Source organism: Chlamydotis macqueenii, chromosome 3 (genome assembly GCF_036417535.1).
Source record: "Chlamydotis macqueenii isolate bChlMac1 chromosome 3, bChlMac1.mat, whole genome shotgun sequence".
In the NCBI taxonomy this organism is placed as follows: Eukaryota; Metazoa; Chordata; class Aves; order Otidiformes; family Otididae; genus Chlamydotis; species Chlamydotis macqueenii.
The window spans coordinates 76,279,250-76,292,346 of record NC_141558.1 but is presented as its reverse complement, the minus strand read 5'-3'; the positions used below and the strand labels follow the sequence as shown (position 1 = coordinate 76,292,346).

Sequence of the window (13,097 nt, the reverse complement as noted above, 5' to 3'; positions counted from 1 at the left end):
GCTGAAGTAAGATTAAATTTGAACGTGAGGTGACTGAAGTAAGCAACCAGACTTCTAGACCTACTGAAAACAATCAAGAATTAGAAGAATCAAGAGGGATCCCCTACAATCAGCTTACACAAATGCTAAACTTTTGTAAGAAACTTTGCAATGAAATATCATACCAAGGTACTGTGCACAGCAGGTCAAAGACAGACTGCTGATGAAAATTTCCTGTATAATGTAGAAATTAAAAAAGCTTCTCTATGTACTTTCCAGTCAGGTCTCATTCATTCCCTTCTTATATAGGCAGTCTTCCAATAGTGCATCTTAGCACTCCAGAATGCTTCACATTATATTTTATGTTTTAAAGTGGGGGTTCATACTAGGTACATACAACTGAATGAGCGACTTCACTCACAGTGAAGCTTCAGTCATATAATACAGAGAATTACTCTTTAAGAAGTTAATATCTAAATACAATTTGCATTTCTATAGTGGAATGGATAAGCTGCCAAAATTAATTCCATAGTCTTTCTTCTATTTAAAATTAAAAGCTTGCCATAACCACTGTAATTTTCCAAATATTCACATGAATCACTGCAGCTGTGAAATACCAGCCTTGAACCCCACATCTGTTAAAGGTATGGGTAAATTTTAACTCTTAACCAAATGCTACAAACACCTCTATAATTGGCAATGAAATAAATGTTATTACTAATTCAACTAGAAACAGATCACAAAAAACCCACACAGGACTGTGATATACTGTTACATCTACAATGTAATTTGTATTTGATGTAATTTCTGTAGTACGTCGACATTTAAAACACATGCAAAAGTGGCCACTTTTCTCACTGCTATTTATTGCAGCAAATCTCTCTTAGGAAGTCATACATAATGAAAATTACTCTTTAAGGGTATGATCCTGCTAAAGCATTCAGATCATTTCATTCCAGTCACTGGAATGACTTAGAATGGTGACATTGCTTGCATACTTTAAAATTTTCAGGGCTGGTTCCATTCACAGAAAGCAAACTCTGATCGCCAGCTCTCCAAGAGGTAAATATTTCCTCCTGTTCACACCCTTTTTCCAAATTGTCCTCAGATTCTACCCATTTAAAGTAGAGAATTAATGCAGAAAATGACTCAATTCAATACTAATAAGCAACTCAGACAGCCTCAAGGGACTTTTGACAGGCAAACTAAAATTTTGATAATGAACTGTTTTTCTATTGAAACAAACAGGGCTGTGTTCTTTCACTGCGAACCTCATCTTTGTTTAACAGAATTAAATTTTTCAGCCAAGATTTCACTCACATAACAAGAAGTGACTCCCTTTCTAGTTTCTTTGGTAAACCATTACTTCTTTAATTATTATCAACCTTGTTCCAGTGTGATAAATTGCTAATTACTTAATACCCTAATCAGCGTTCATTCTTTGCACAGATAAACTGTGACAGCGCCATTAATTTAAATAGTAATTTCACTTAATGGCCAGAACGGCACACCAGATTTTTATGCAGCATTTTCTGAAGACTGCATCCATCACTGCAATATTCTGACATAAAGATGTCTGACGTGCACTAACTCACTTAGGGAGAGCAGATGTTGCAGAGCAGAGTTTGGTAGTAATTCCCATAGTGCATCACTTCAGCATGAATGAGCTGCAAAGGCAGAGGTAGACAATCTTCTGAAACTGCATTGCATAGCCTCTGACCTTTGCTTAATTTATCACATGTAGCACTTGACTCCTGAACCTTGACACCTCAAACGTACAATTTTAAATATGCTCCAAGAAAAACAAAATAGGACCATGAAATATTGATGGATTGATTTGCCTTCTAAAAATCACTTTATTCAATTGCTTAAGGATTCAGAAATTCCTATAAACCCTTGCTGAATTCAACAAAATACCAAAATACAAACTGTTTGTTTGTAAATCAGCTGGAATGTGTGTGTCATGCTTTATATATTTATGTTTCATAGGCACATAATGCATTACAGCAAAAAGAAAATCCATGGGGTGGAAAAGACACTTCCTGCTAACAGTGATTTCTGTCAACAATTATTTCATGTTCATCCCCAGCAACTGAAAAAAAAAATCACAAACATAGCTGAGTGATGAATTACTAATTTAGTAAATCTGCAAAACCAATGCTTTCAAAAGGGAAAAATGAGTACTAAAAGGCTTAGCTTTGGGAGCCAGAATAGAGGATCAACAAAATACAGAGCCAGTGTACATTGCAAACTACTCCAAAAATCCTTGGCTTACATGTGAGTATTGCAACTATTACAGATCAGGAACCACAACAGTACAAAGCATCATCTTTCATGAGTCCAGGATGTCAGTATAGTGGCATTTTAATAGCCTGGGGTTTTTTGTTTTGTTTTGCTGGGGTGTTTTTTGTTGTTGTTTGTTTTTGTTTTTTTTTAAAGAGAAAAATCAAGAGTGGTTTTAGCTGGCTTTATTCGTTATAGCCAGAAATAAACACCTTTAGGTAACCACACTGCAGCAGTGGGGCTTAGGGGGTGTGTACACAATGGCATCACTGCCAGCCTTTGCCAGTAGATGTCTCTATGGTCACCCCACTAAATAAGGCCAACAAAGGGCAAAAAAAAAAAAAAAAATCCTAAGAAAATAGAAATTATATATATATTAAAAAAAGAGTAATGTGAGATGGAAAAAAACATCTCTTTTTGCAGGATAGACTCTCTGAAAAACGTATACAATGGCAAATGAAAAAGTTCTACCACTGAAGCCCTTAAACAAACATCCAGTGCAAATCTGGGTCTAGATTCTGCAGAAACACGCTGCTTTCAAATGGTCGTGCAACAATAAACCTGTGCATAAGGCTTACACTTTCATTGATCATGGTTTTCTTGTATGATTTTTTTTCAAGGAACTAAAACTCCCAAACAAAAGCTTTAAATTGTCATTATATTTTTAACCATGGCATTCATCGCCCACTATGAAACAGAGCTTCAGAAGTATTTCAGCTTTTGCAATAAAGCCACCTTACCTCTTCCCCTTCTAGACAATGAGATCAGCTTTCCAATTCCCATACTCTTGCAAAATTCTACATATCCATTTGCCAATAATAAATAAATTATGTTTTTATGTGAGAGTATTTTTATCATTAGAATCATTCTAATAATAGGGATAGGGAGCAGGCAGATTTTTTGTGCCTGGCTTGTGCATTTTCATGACGTATTTAGCAAGGCTGAACTACTCTAAGAAATTAAGCAAAAACCTATTGAGTGCAATGTATACCTTATGATAAGAAACCACAATCTATTCGATGTTTAATGCAAAAGAATGTGATCTCTTTTCAACTATGGCACTAATTCATCTTTCAAACCTGTATTTGTGTTCAGCTGTTTGCTGGCTCACAGCATAAAGCCCTCACAGAAAACCTGTGAGCATTGAAAAAGCCACTGTTTTCTTTTTAATAGCCAAAAAACTGTCATCCTAACCCATTCTCAAGAAAAATGGTATAAATGATAGAGCGCTATAGGCTAAAGACATTTTAAAAAGAGGGATATAAAGGTTTTTTAAATATATATATTTTTAAAAAAATGGTTCAAGAATACATATATACTGAAATGAAGAACATAACTTTCATCCCAAGATACCTGTATTACACTCCTACACAACTCATCTGCCCAGAGAGAGCAGTAAAAACATAAACGCTACCCCAGCAGTTCTGTTCCAACAGCATCTGTTAATTCACTCCATTTATAAAATACATATTGACAAAGACAACTGAACTGGGACCGGGGAGATTTGATTTGGTGTGAGAAAGTCAATTCAATGTGATTTTGTTAAAGGGCTCCTGCAGGCAAATAAAAGAGTTTAAGTAATAAAGTACATAAAGAGATGTTTTATGAGCCAGCCCCGTCTTGTGGCAGCCACGCAATGCACAGCTAGGCAAGAGGGCCTTGTTCAGTGCTGATATTGTGAGCCCTGCGTAGGCACTGTAGATCAGGCACAATTAGGGACCACAGTGAGGGGGGAGCTAAAATCATGCAAGTGGTACTCTTCACAGCATACACTCCACGAGTCACCACTGGAAGGGAAGGATAGTATAGAAACCGCAGAAAGCATTGCAATGGCTCTTCTGATTAGCCTTCCTGACAGTCAACACAGAGCTAGGGTACTTCTAGCACCACAGCGGCTGAAGGATCCAGTGAATACTAAAAAGAAGCTGAAGACAGAGCTCATTTTTCAGGAAAGAAGGAGTTCAGCTTTCAGATCTGGATTCTTAGTTATATATTAGGATCCTTAGTTGTACAACTCGAGGCACAAACTGGTATGCATATGGCAAAAGCACCGCATCACTCATCTTTGTGCACCAAGCAGAACTGGGTACTAAATCTTCACTATTTCCATGTTTTGAAATCAGGCTCCCCTTCGAGATTGCAATTGTTTCTGAAGTCTTTTTGTCAGACTAAGAAAGCCTAAGGCTGGTGGCATATAATTTGTCTAAAAACTGTGGAAAGAAAAGACACATGAAAATACCTGAATAGGGTTTGTAATAAAACCTCAAATTTCTGTCACCAGCTAGTCAGAGTGCTTTATGAGGAAGTAGGGTTCAGATTGTGCCTCTGAGTGATAATAATTTCCTATGGTGTGCAAGAGATGGAATACAGCAGATGAACAAGTGACTATTGCTAGGGATTAAGTTTTGTTAGTTTTAAACTGCAGCAGGTTTACCCCTATGTAGATGCACAATTGAGGGACACAGACCACCAAGAAAATAGCATCATAATCTTCAGTTTCTAAGTGACTAACCCTATATCTCCAGAGCAAATGGAAAATCCTTGCACTGGGATGCATGGCAGCACAAGGTGGCCAAGTTTAACCTCTGCTCTACTCATTGAGAGGGGACTGGTCCTATCTCCTGACTGGCATAATGAAGGATCATCCACTCCTTTTGAATTTTCAGGTGTCCCCAGCCCCCACAGCTTTTGGACAAAGGCAAAGAATGGTTATTGAAAGCTCAGAATTTTGCAGTCTATCAGAACAGGTGAGTAAAGTGCAACATCATTTTAAAAAATTGGCATGCACACCTTAAATCTTGAGTGTGTCACTGCTGAATGGTTAGCATCACAGGAGATTTAGAAAGACGAAGACCCTTTTTTCTTGAAAACTTATCACTTACCTGTGAGAGGCCTGTGTACAGTCCCTTCTTTTTCATCACCGCAACAGATCAAATCCATGCTTATGACTTGTCCACCACAGCACTGCTGATTGAAACTGTCATGGAGGGATCCACCACAGCAGATTTGGTTGCCTGATGTGGAGTAAGGCATTCCCTGGCAGCAAGAGTCACCAATTCCGACTGAAACTCGGTTTTGCTCTTCGTTAGGGCAACATACTTCTCCTGTCAATTTAAGAGTACAATTAAAGATTTTATGCTTTTACAGCTCTTGAAATCCCTGAGAGGCTTTAATCTGATAGCAACAAGTCTGGATACACACACTAGTAGCTTCATGTACAAAACGTTCTACGTGAAAGCATGGAATCACTCGGTACTTTAGAATGCTATAGAAGTATTATATTGATTCGTAATAATAATTAACGAAACATGCATTCATGAATTCGGGGCCAAGGCTCTATGATGCAAGCATGACAAAGACAAACTGAGAAAAGTAACAAAAATACTTTCTGTAAATATGATAATTATACAGCTGAAACCCTTTAAGGAGAGGCAGCTACACAGTAAATAGAGTTCATTCTTGCTATGATTAACAGAACAGTCAGCCTACTTATTCTCAGAAAAAAATTTCCTTGTCTCCTCCAAAATCATTCCAAACTTGTTTTGAAGGACTAAACATTGCTCAAAGGGTTTTTGAGTGTCACTCAGGACCTCATCTCCCAAAGAACTTGAGGATTAAACTCACTTTAAAAATTAAATATCACCATCACAGTTAGTGGGCTTGGCTGCTACTTAAGCGAAAGCGTCAGCTTTTGCAGGAAAAGGCCTTAGGATAAGGCTGTCGATGAGACTGACGCTATAATAGTGGGCTGGGCTGGGCTAAACTGTGTGCTATGAATGGGGTAGATACTGCTATAAAGGATATTAAAATTATAGTAAATGGCAATAACTTCATTCATTAGTGTCTGCACTTTATCTGATCCAGTGTTCTCAAAGTTACATTTTTGTGTTATCTTTTTGTTTTGCAATGCTTGCTGTGGCTCAACTGTCATTTGGAAGGAGTAGGGTTTTTTGTTCTGCTATTGAAGATGAGTAATAGAGGTAATTTAAGTATTTGGATTCATTATTGTTAATAAAAAGTGTTTTGATTTTTAAAACTAATTTCTCTTATTGAAAGTAATAGCTCAAGTCCATTTCTTCTGAAAAGTTGAGAATTACAGATAAAGAGCCCTAAATGTAACCAGCTTTTTCAGAAATAAACATGTGATGTGATTGTAATAGATGAGAAGGAACATTGTTTTCCTTCCCCCTTGCCCATTCCTTGCCTAAGAGGTGCCTGGGTGGTGGTAGCATTATGTTTTTCTGCTCTGCAGTAAGAATCTCTCCTCCCATCTTAGTTCTGGGGTGGATGTTTCACTTCTTTCTTTGTGCACTCCTGTTTCAGAAACTGAGGTTCCTGCCTTCCTAATTTGTAATCTTCATGCCTTCAGCCCAGTGTGCTTCAGTACATCTAGAGCTATCAAGCTGGCCAAACAACATCTGGGAAATATGTATGCTTAGAGAGTTTCCTGTATAAATAACTTTATCAAATAAAGTCAGTAATAAACAAAAAAGATGAGAACAAATTTTTAGAGTATAATAAATATAATCTGTTTAGATACTTCATCATATTTTCCTGCATTCCTCGGAATCTAATTTAGTTGCTACACAGTGAAAGTATTAAAAGACAGAATGTAGCTTACATCCATTGGAAATAAAACTGTTTTTTAAAAGAACTATTAGACATAAGACACAAAGGATCAGTAACCTTCTCATTAACCTCTCAAAATGGGATCCATTCCAAGCTAGGCTTGAAAATGTTCTCTCTCTGAAAACTACCATGCAGTCTTACCAGTTAATTGTTATCCTTATCAAAGAATGACCCACATTAACATTTAGCTTGAGGTTATTAGCATATTTATAAAAATAAAAAAGAAAAAAGTGACCAACATTGTTCATGTTGCTGCCCTTTAGAGCACAGAAAAAGAAAATGCAGCAAGTATACTCAGGGAAAAAAAGTGTAAAAATCATGTTCAAACATTCACTGTTTCGTGCTTGTGGACTGCTGACTGAACAAGAACTACTTTCAGACATAAGACATTTTTGTTTCACTGTGCTTTTCTTTCTTGATGTAAACATTAAGCTAGTTAACACAGACCACTGGATGGGGACAGAGGTCACAGTATAATCTCTCTGTTTCAGTACATTGAGATTAATGAGGCCAGCAAAATACTCTTCTCTGGCTCTTCCATGTGATAACATTTTTCTGATGACATCATGGAAGGCATTTTAATATTGTGATATATGAATTACTTTTCAAAGGATCAGAACTTGGGATGTGCTGAATGTGTTGGCAAAAATTCAAGCATTTCTGAGCCTAGGGAATGTGTGCCAGCTCATGAGTAATGGAGGCATTTTAGCTCCTGACCTGACAATTGCCTACAAAGAGATATATGCTCTGAACACTGCCCCCTGAAAAGGCTCTCCTCCTCCTTTTCTTCCCCTCTTCCTGTCAAAAACCCACCAACAAACTGGAAAATCAAATGCTGGACAATAGCACAGAAGCACAGTTTTGGCAAACTTCCCAAACAGTTCTGAGAATAAGAGTACGATCAGTCTTAAGAAAAGGATAAATCTCCATCAAAGATAATACATGTGGGATGTGTACTTTGATCTGTAACTTTGATAGAAGCAAAGAGTAGACAATGCAGAATCAAGTAGAAGTGACATAATACATAATATCAACCCCAAACGCTAACAATTTTTCCACAAAAGTAATGGCTAGGGAAAAATCACATGGGGTCAAGTCAAGCACAGAACTAAACTGCGCCACTAAATTGCCTGATGGTGTTCCTATTAAGCAGAACTGCCCTCCCCATTATGCAGCACTTACTGCAATTAAGTATAGTTTGGCATAAATTAGTTCTCTGGGAAATGACCCAATCATCAGGTTTCATCAATTAAGCCTTTCTTGTATAAACAGTGTAGTGTGTTTAGAAGACAAAGTCAGTGCAATTTTCTTTGCTTACCCCACTGAACACAAGTCTCAAAGACATCTAGAGATCTTGAGAAATCCTACATTTATTGCTATGTATGTTTTCACTCTCCATGGTTTAACAGATATATCAACTTTGTTGTTTTGTTTCTTTCAAGCACTGGAAAGGAGTTGCCTCTTACCTACTAATACCCTAGTGTAATAACCACCACAGCACTGATGTTTCGGTTGCACAGCATGTATCTGACCACCACAGCAAACCCCTGGTGAATTAAGAATAAATGGAATGTACTTGTCCTCGCAGCACTGGAAACCAGGTTTATTGTCGTGCAGAATCCCATTACAACATACCTAGAAGTAGTTTAAAAAAAAAAAAAAAAATCAGTAAGACAATATCTGTTAAACAGAACATAATGTGTTCTCTGGCAAAACAATGTATATGAAAATGTGTACAACACATCCTAGTATAGACACTAATATGACTGCAGTCAAATAAAATGTAACTTGGCTAAAATCCTGTGCCCTCCAGCATTATCAGACTTCAATAAACTACTGTGTATCTGATAGAATGCTGCTATTTTGTGGCCTTCAACCATACTGCACCTTAATAAAATAGTCCATTAATAGGAATCATCCTCATATGCCTTGCAGGCTGTTTGAGCCTCTCAATGTGGAGTAGATTGCAATACCTAGATATAATCCACCAGCACCTTATCCTTTTCTTTTTTTTTTCTCCAGTTCTTATTTATTTATTCATTCATTTATGGTGAAACATGTCATCTGAAACCCTTACAACTAAAAAACAGTATTTCCCAATATAAGCTCTTGAGTTTTCTTTTATATAAAAATAAGTGGAATTTTCTTCTTATCGCACATGATCAGTTATTTATGACCACAGTTCTTCAGACAATATGATCTCAACAGGATAGTATTTATATAAGGATTTTTTTTTTCAGAATAAAATTTACATGGAAATGAATTTTGAAAAGGTCTTTTAACTGTGGACTTCTTTCTAGGTGCTGTCGAGAAAATTATACGCTTGAAGAATCAAATAATTATTTGTACATTTACTCCTGTGTCGATGGAGTGGCACACTATACACAGCAAATCATATAGAACAGTCAGTAGAATAATCGTAAAAATGGTGAACTCAGAACCTACAGTCAGTGCAACTTGTATCAGCCAGAAGAACGCCTCTTACAGCCAGACAGAAAATGCACTTGGCAGTATATTAGCAGGGATGTTAGAACAGAATTGCTCTTTTGTTGTTTTTTTTTTACATGGAGCACTCCCACCTCTGTTTTTAACCATGTTCTAAATCAGAGTGTCTTAGCAGCAAAGGAAGAAAGTGTTCCTCTGGAAAGATCTTTTGTTTACCTAGGTACTTTAATTACTAGCTGATAAAAAAATATTAAAAATGTATATTATTAGGCTCATGACATCTAATTTGTATTACATTTATAATGTTAAAACAAATATATACATACAAGAAAAAATATTATTACTTTTTTAAAGTCATAAACAAATTCTTTCCGACTTCTATGTGAATACATGATGGTTTTTTGTTCAGTTTTGAATGGCCTTACTCGGTCACTTCTAGGAGTATTATGTTAGGTTCTGAAGTTAAGATTTATAATACATAAACAATATGTAACCCAAAATTAGCATGAGGTAGGGCAGAAGGTGTTCTTGTTCCCTCATTATATTTTGAGGTTTTATAACCTTATATGCTTTGAATTAGCACACAGTTTTCTGCTTTTCCAGCACACTTGCTCGTTCAGTACCTGTCTTTGTCTACCAAAGTAGTTGAATTTTGTCATTTTCTGTTCAGAAATTTTGAGTCCTGTTATATTAGTTTGCTGTCCACCTTGTCACTGGCAATATAATCCAATCTATGGATTTAATTAACCTACTGTTCTTTCTTCTAGATCATTAGTTAAGATCTCAAATAAAACTCTGTTTTATACCTCTTCTCTATTTCCCATCTTTTGGTTTTTTTTTTTTTTTTTTTTATAACTAACACTTACTCCAGGCTGAGTTTTTCATTTACAATTGGCTCCAAAGCAACCTAGAAGATTACGTGGTCTCTCTGTATTTCCAAGTAATTTAAAAGCATTCTTAAAAATATTAAGTCAAAGACTATTGTGCCACTGTCCTCAGAGCAGATCACATTTAGCAACAACTCTTGACACTTGTAAAGAGTGGCCTCTGCCCTGTTCTTTCTACTGCCTTCTGAGCTTGAGACATCAGAGCCAGTAAATGCTATACCTGCCTGCATGAAAGGAGGCCAAATAGATGTTCCTCACACATTCCTGGTCCCAATTTCTGTGCCCCTTGGGAGTGTCTCCCTCTGTGATACGTCTAGCCCAATTTCTCTTCCTCTTTTCATGAATTTCATTTGTCATTCCTGTCTTGCCTCCTTCTTTTCAGTAACGCACACTACCCAAATTTCACCTAAACACAGTCTTTGCATCTTTACAAATAAAATGCACATCTTTGACATTACCCAGGCTTAAATGCTTAAGCAGCCATTTTACTTTCCATGTGATGTTTCCAGTTTTTAAAAATGCCCCTTCTCTTGTAAATTCTCACTAGAAAGCTCTGCTCTGCATATTTCACACAGACATTGGGAGGGCTGTTTTAGTACTAACTCTAAGGCATTGTGCTTGGAACATTATTTTTAAGATTGCATTATTACTGGTGTCTCTCCTTTTCCTTCTGAATTCCCTCAAAAAGATCCTCAGTGTAACTCCCAGGTGTGTTACAATAGTTTGGGCAGCTACTTTTCCTTAAAAATGATTTAAGATTCTCAGTATTTCTCAGTACCCTATAGAGAGCTTCCAAAAAGGGGTCCAATCAGCTCTAAAACACATTCAGACTCTCATCTGGCATTACCAATTGATATAGTTGGTGCTATTATTATGTAGCTCCATAACATCCTCTGCAGTCAGTTGTAAATTGTTAAATAACAGTTTTTTGGCAGTGCTCTAGAGGTAGTTAGTTTCTATTTGCATTGATATTCAGGCCAAGGATTCTGCATTATCAATCCATAAAATAAAATACATTCAAGTAACGCTAAAATTATGTCATAGACAAAGAAGAAAAGCAGATGGATTGAAAGTTATAGTGGCAAAAGGTTATTATTATCTCATCCTCTTAGATCTAAAAGTGACAGTCACAACTGGATGGTGTTACTATGTATGTGAAAGTAGAAGCCTCATAGTGATCAGATACAGTGACACCAACATTTTAGGCAGGTCAGAGATCTCACCCTCATACAGAGAGTTGAATGCTTGACATATGCTTGTTAACCAGAAGATCTTTACTATCTATGGAGATTACACAAGATGTTAATCCTTATCTATCATGGGACCTCTTAAAAACATTGGTAGACTGAGTTACTCACAAATTAATCCTGTAGTTATCCTCCCGTCTAAGCCCACAGAGGGACTGTGACCTAGGAGCACAGGGACTGGGAAGGGCTGGGCATAAAAAAAAAGGGTTTTTACAATATCTGAGAAAGGTCTAGTCAGCCATGACTCTAGCGTAGAGTAACTAGATATCAACTCTGGCAGGCAAGATTACACTATATTTTCACAATTTTTAAAAATACTCCAAACTTATGTATGCAACTCTCTTAATTAAAATTGTGTCATCCCTGATCCCTCTGCTTGCTGAAGACTTTGCTGAAGGATATTATCTGGCCCTATGGACACATGCCAGTTGAGCTAGGACTGATTTACTCAAATAAACAGATGTGCTAGGCAGCCATGTTTATCCTTCTCGTCAAACGGTTGCTGCCAGAGCCACTTTGTGAAATAGCAATTCACAAAACACTCTAAGGAATTTCTATTAACTACAGGAGTTCATTAAAAATTTCTGGCTGTGGAGCAAACACCAGAGTAACGATTGACCCATCATGTTCTTATGTGAGAGGGAATATTTTAAATTAGCAAGGCTCATTCTTTTTTACTTAAATTATCTCTGAATCTGTATAGACACCCTTTCTTGCTAAGTATACTTACCCATTTGTTTTCGTAAACGGCTGTTCTCTTTCAGTAATTGGTACAACCTTAGATCTAAAATCCTTGAGAAATTATTTCTATTCTATTACAAATCTTACTAAAATGAGTGTCATTTCCTGAATTTCAGGTGTGTTACAACACACAGTATACATTAAGTGTTACCTTTTTAAAGGTTCTCTAAGCCTGAAAGAACTTGAAAAGAATTTGGACAATATTGCTAGCATTAATAGTAAATTTTACATAAATATTGATGGAAAACCCTTCACCAGTGTCAAGATGTGTTAGTTTTCACTCCTGAAAATCACGCTTTTGAGGCTAGCTATCAAGTCATTGTTTTGGTCCTACTACCCTTAAAGAGAAGAGTCCTGCTGGTGTTTTTAAACAAATGGCACATGTTAATTACGATGAGTAAAGGGGTAAGCCTGTACTTCCAAGTAATGTCAGAGTTACATTTGATTAGTTCATTAACTGCAGATTTAAACGGCTTGTTGCTGCTGAAAATAAAAATGCCGAAGCTGTACTAACACCTTCAGACAGGGCCCTTTTAACTGTTAATGGTCAAACTCATAATCCATTGTGTACAGAAATTATTAGCCTTTACATCACTATTTTAATTACATTTTTACTGTACCCGTCTCATTATTTTCAGTGTTCACCTCAGGATGTCAGTAACAACAGAAGAACAGTTCAGTAGCTACATGGATGATACAGGAATGCCTTTCCCATCGGTACGGAGATTTTGCTCCCTGATGGGTGAAGCTAGGGCATGTTCCCTTGTTAATTGAAGTATATGTCTGCAGATCTTGTGATAGGTGCTCTGTAAGCTGACGTCTGTTTTAAGATTTCAAATATAGACAGAATTATGGATCACACCTTACTGAAAACAGCTAGGAAAAA

The 13,097-nt window shown here is 36.7% G+C and overlaps 1 protein-coding gene across 1 annotated transcript in view; it reads right to left on the bottom strand.

Annotated features, from left to right (window-relative positions):
• Positions 1-13,097, bottom strand: part of USH2A (usherin) — a 386,243-nt gene that overhangs the window by 81,773 nt on the left and 291,373 nt on the right. The window contains exons 48-49 of the mRNA XM_086744172.1: positions 8,358-8,526; positions 5,145-5,366 (exon numbers count right to left, since the gene is read on the bottom strand). Of these exons, the coding sequence (XP_086600298.1) occupies positions 5,145-5,366; positions 8,358-8,526 (391 nt within the window). The remainder of the gene's footprint in view (positions 1-5,144; positions 5,367-8,357; positions 8,527-13,097) is intronic.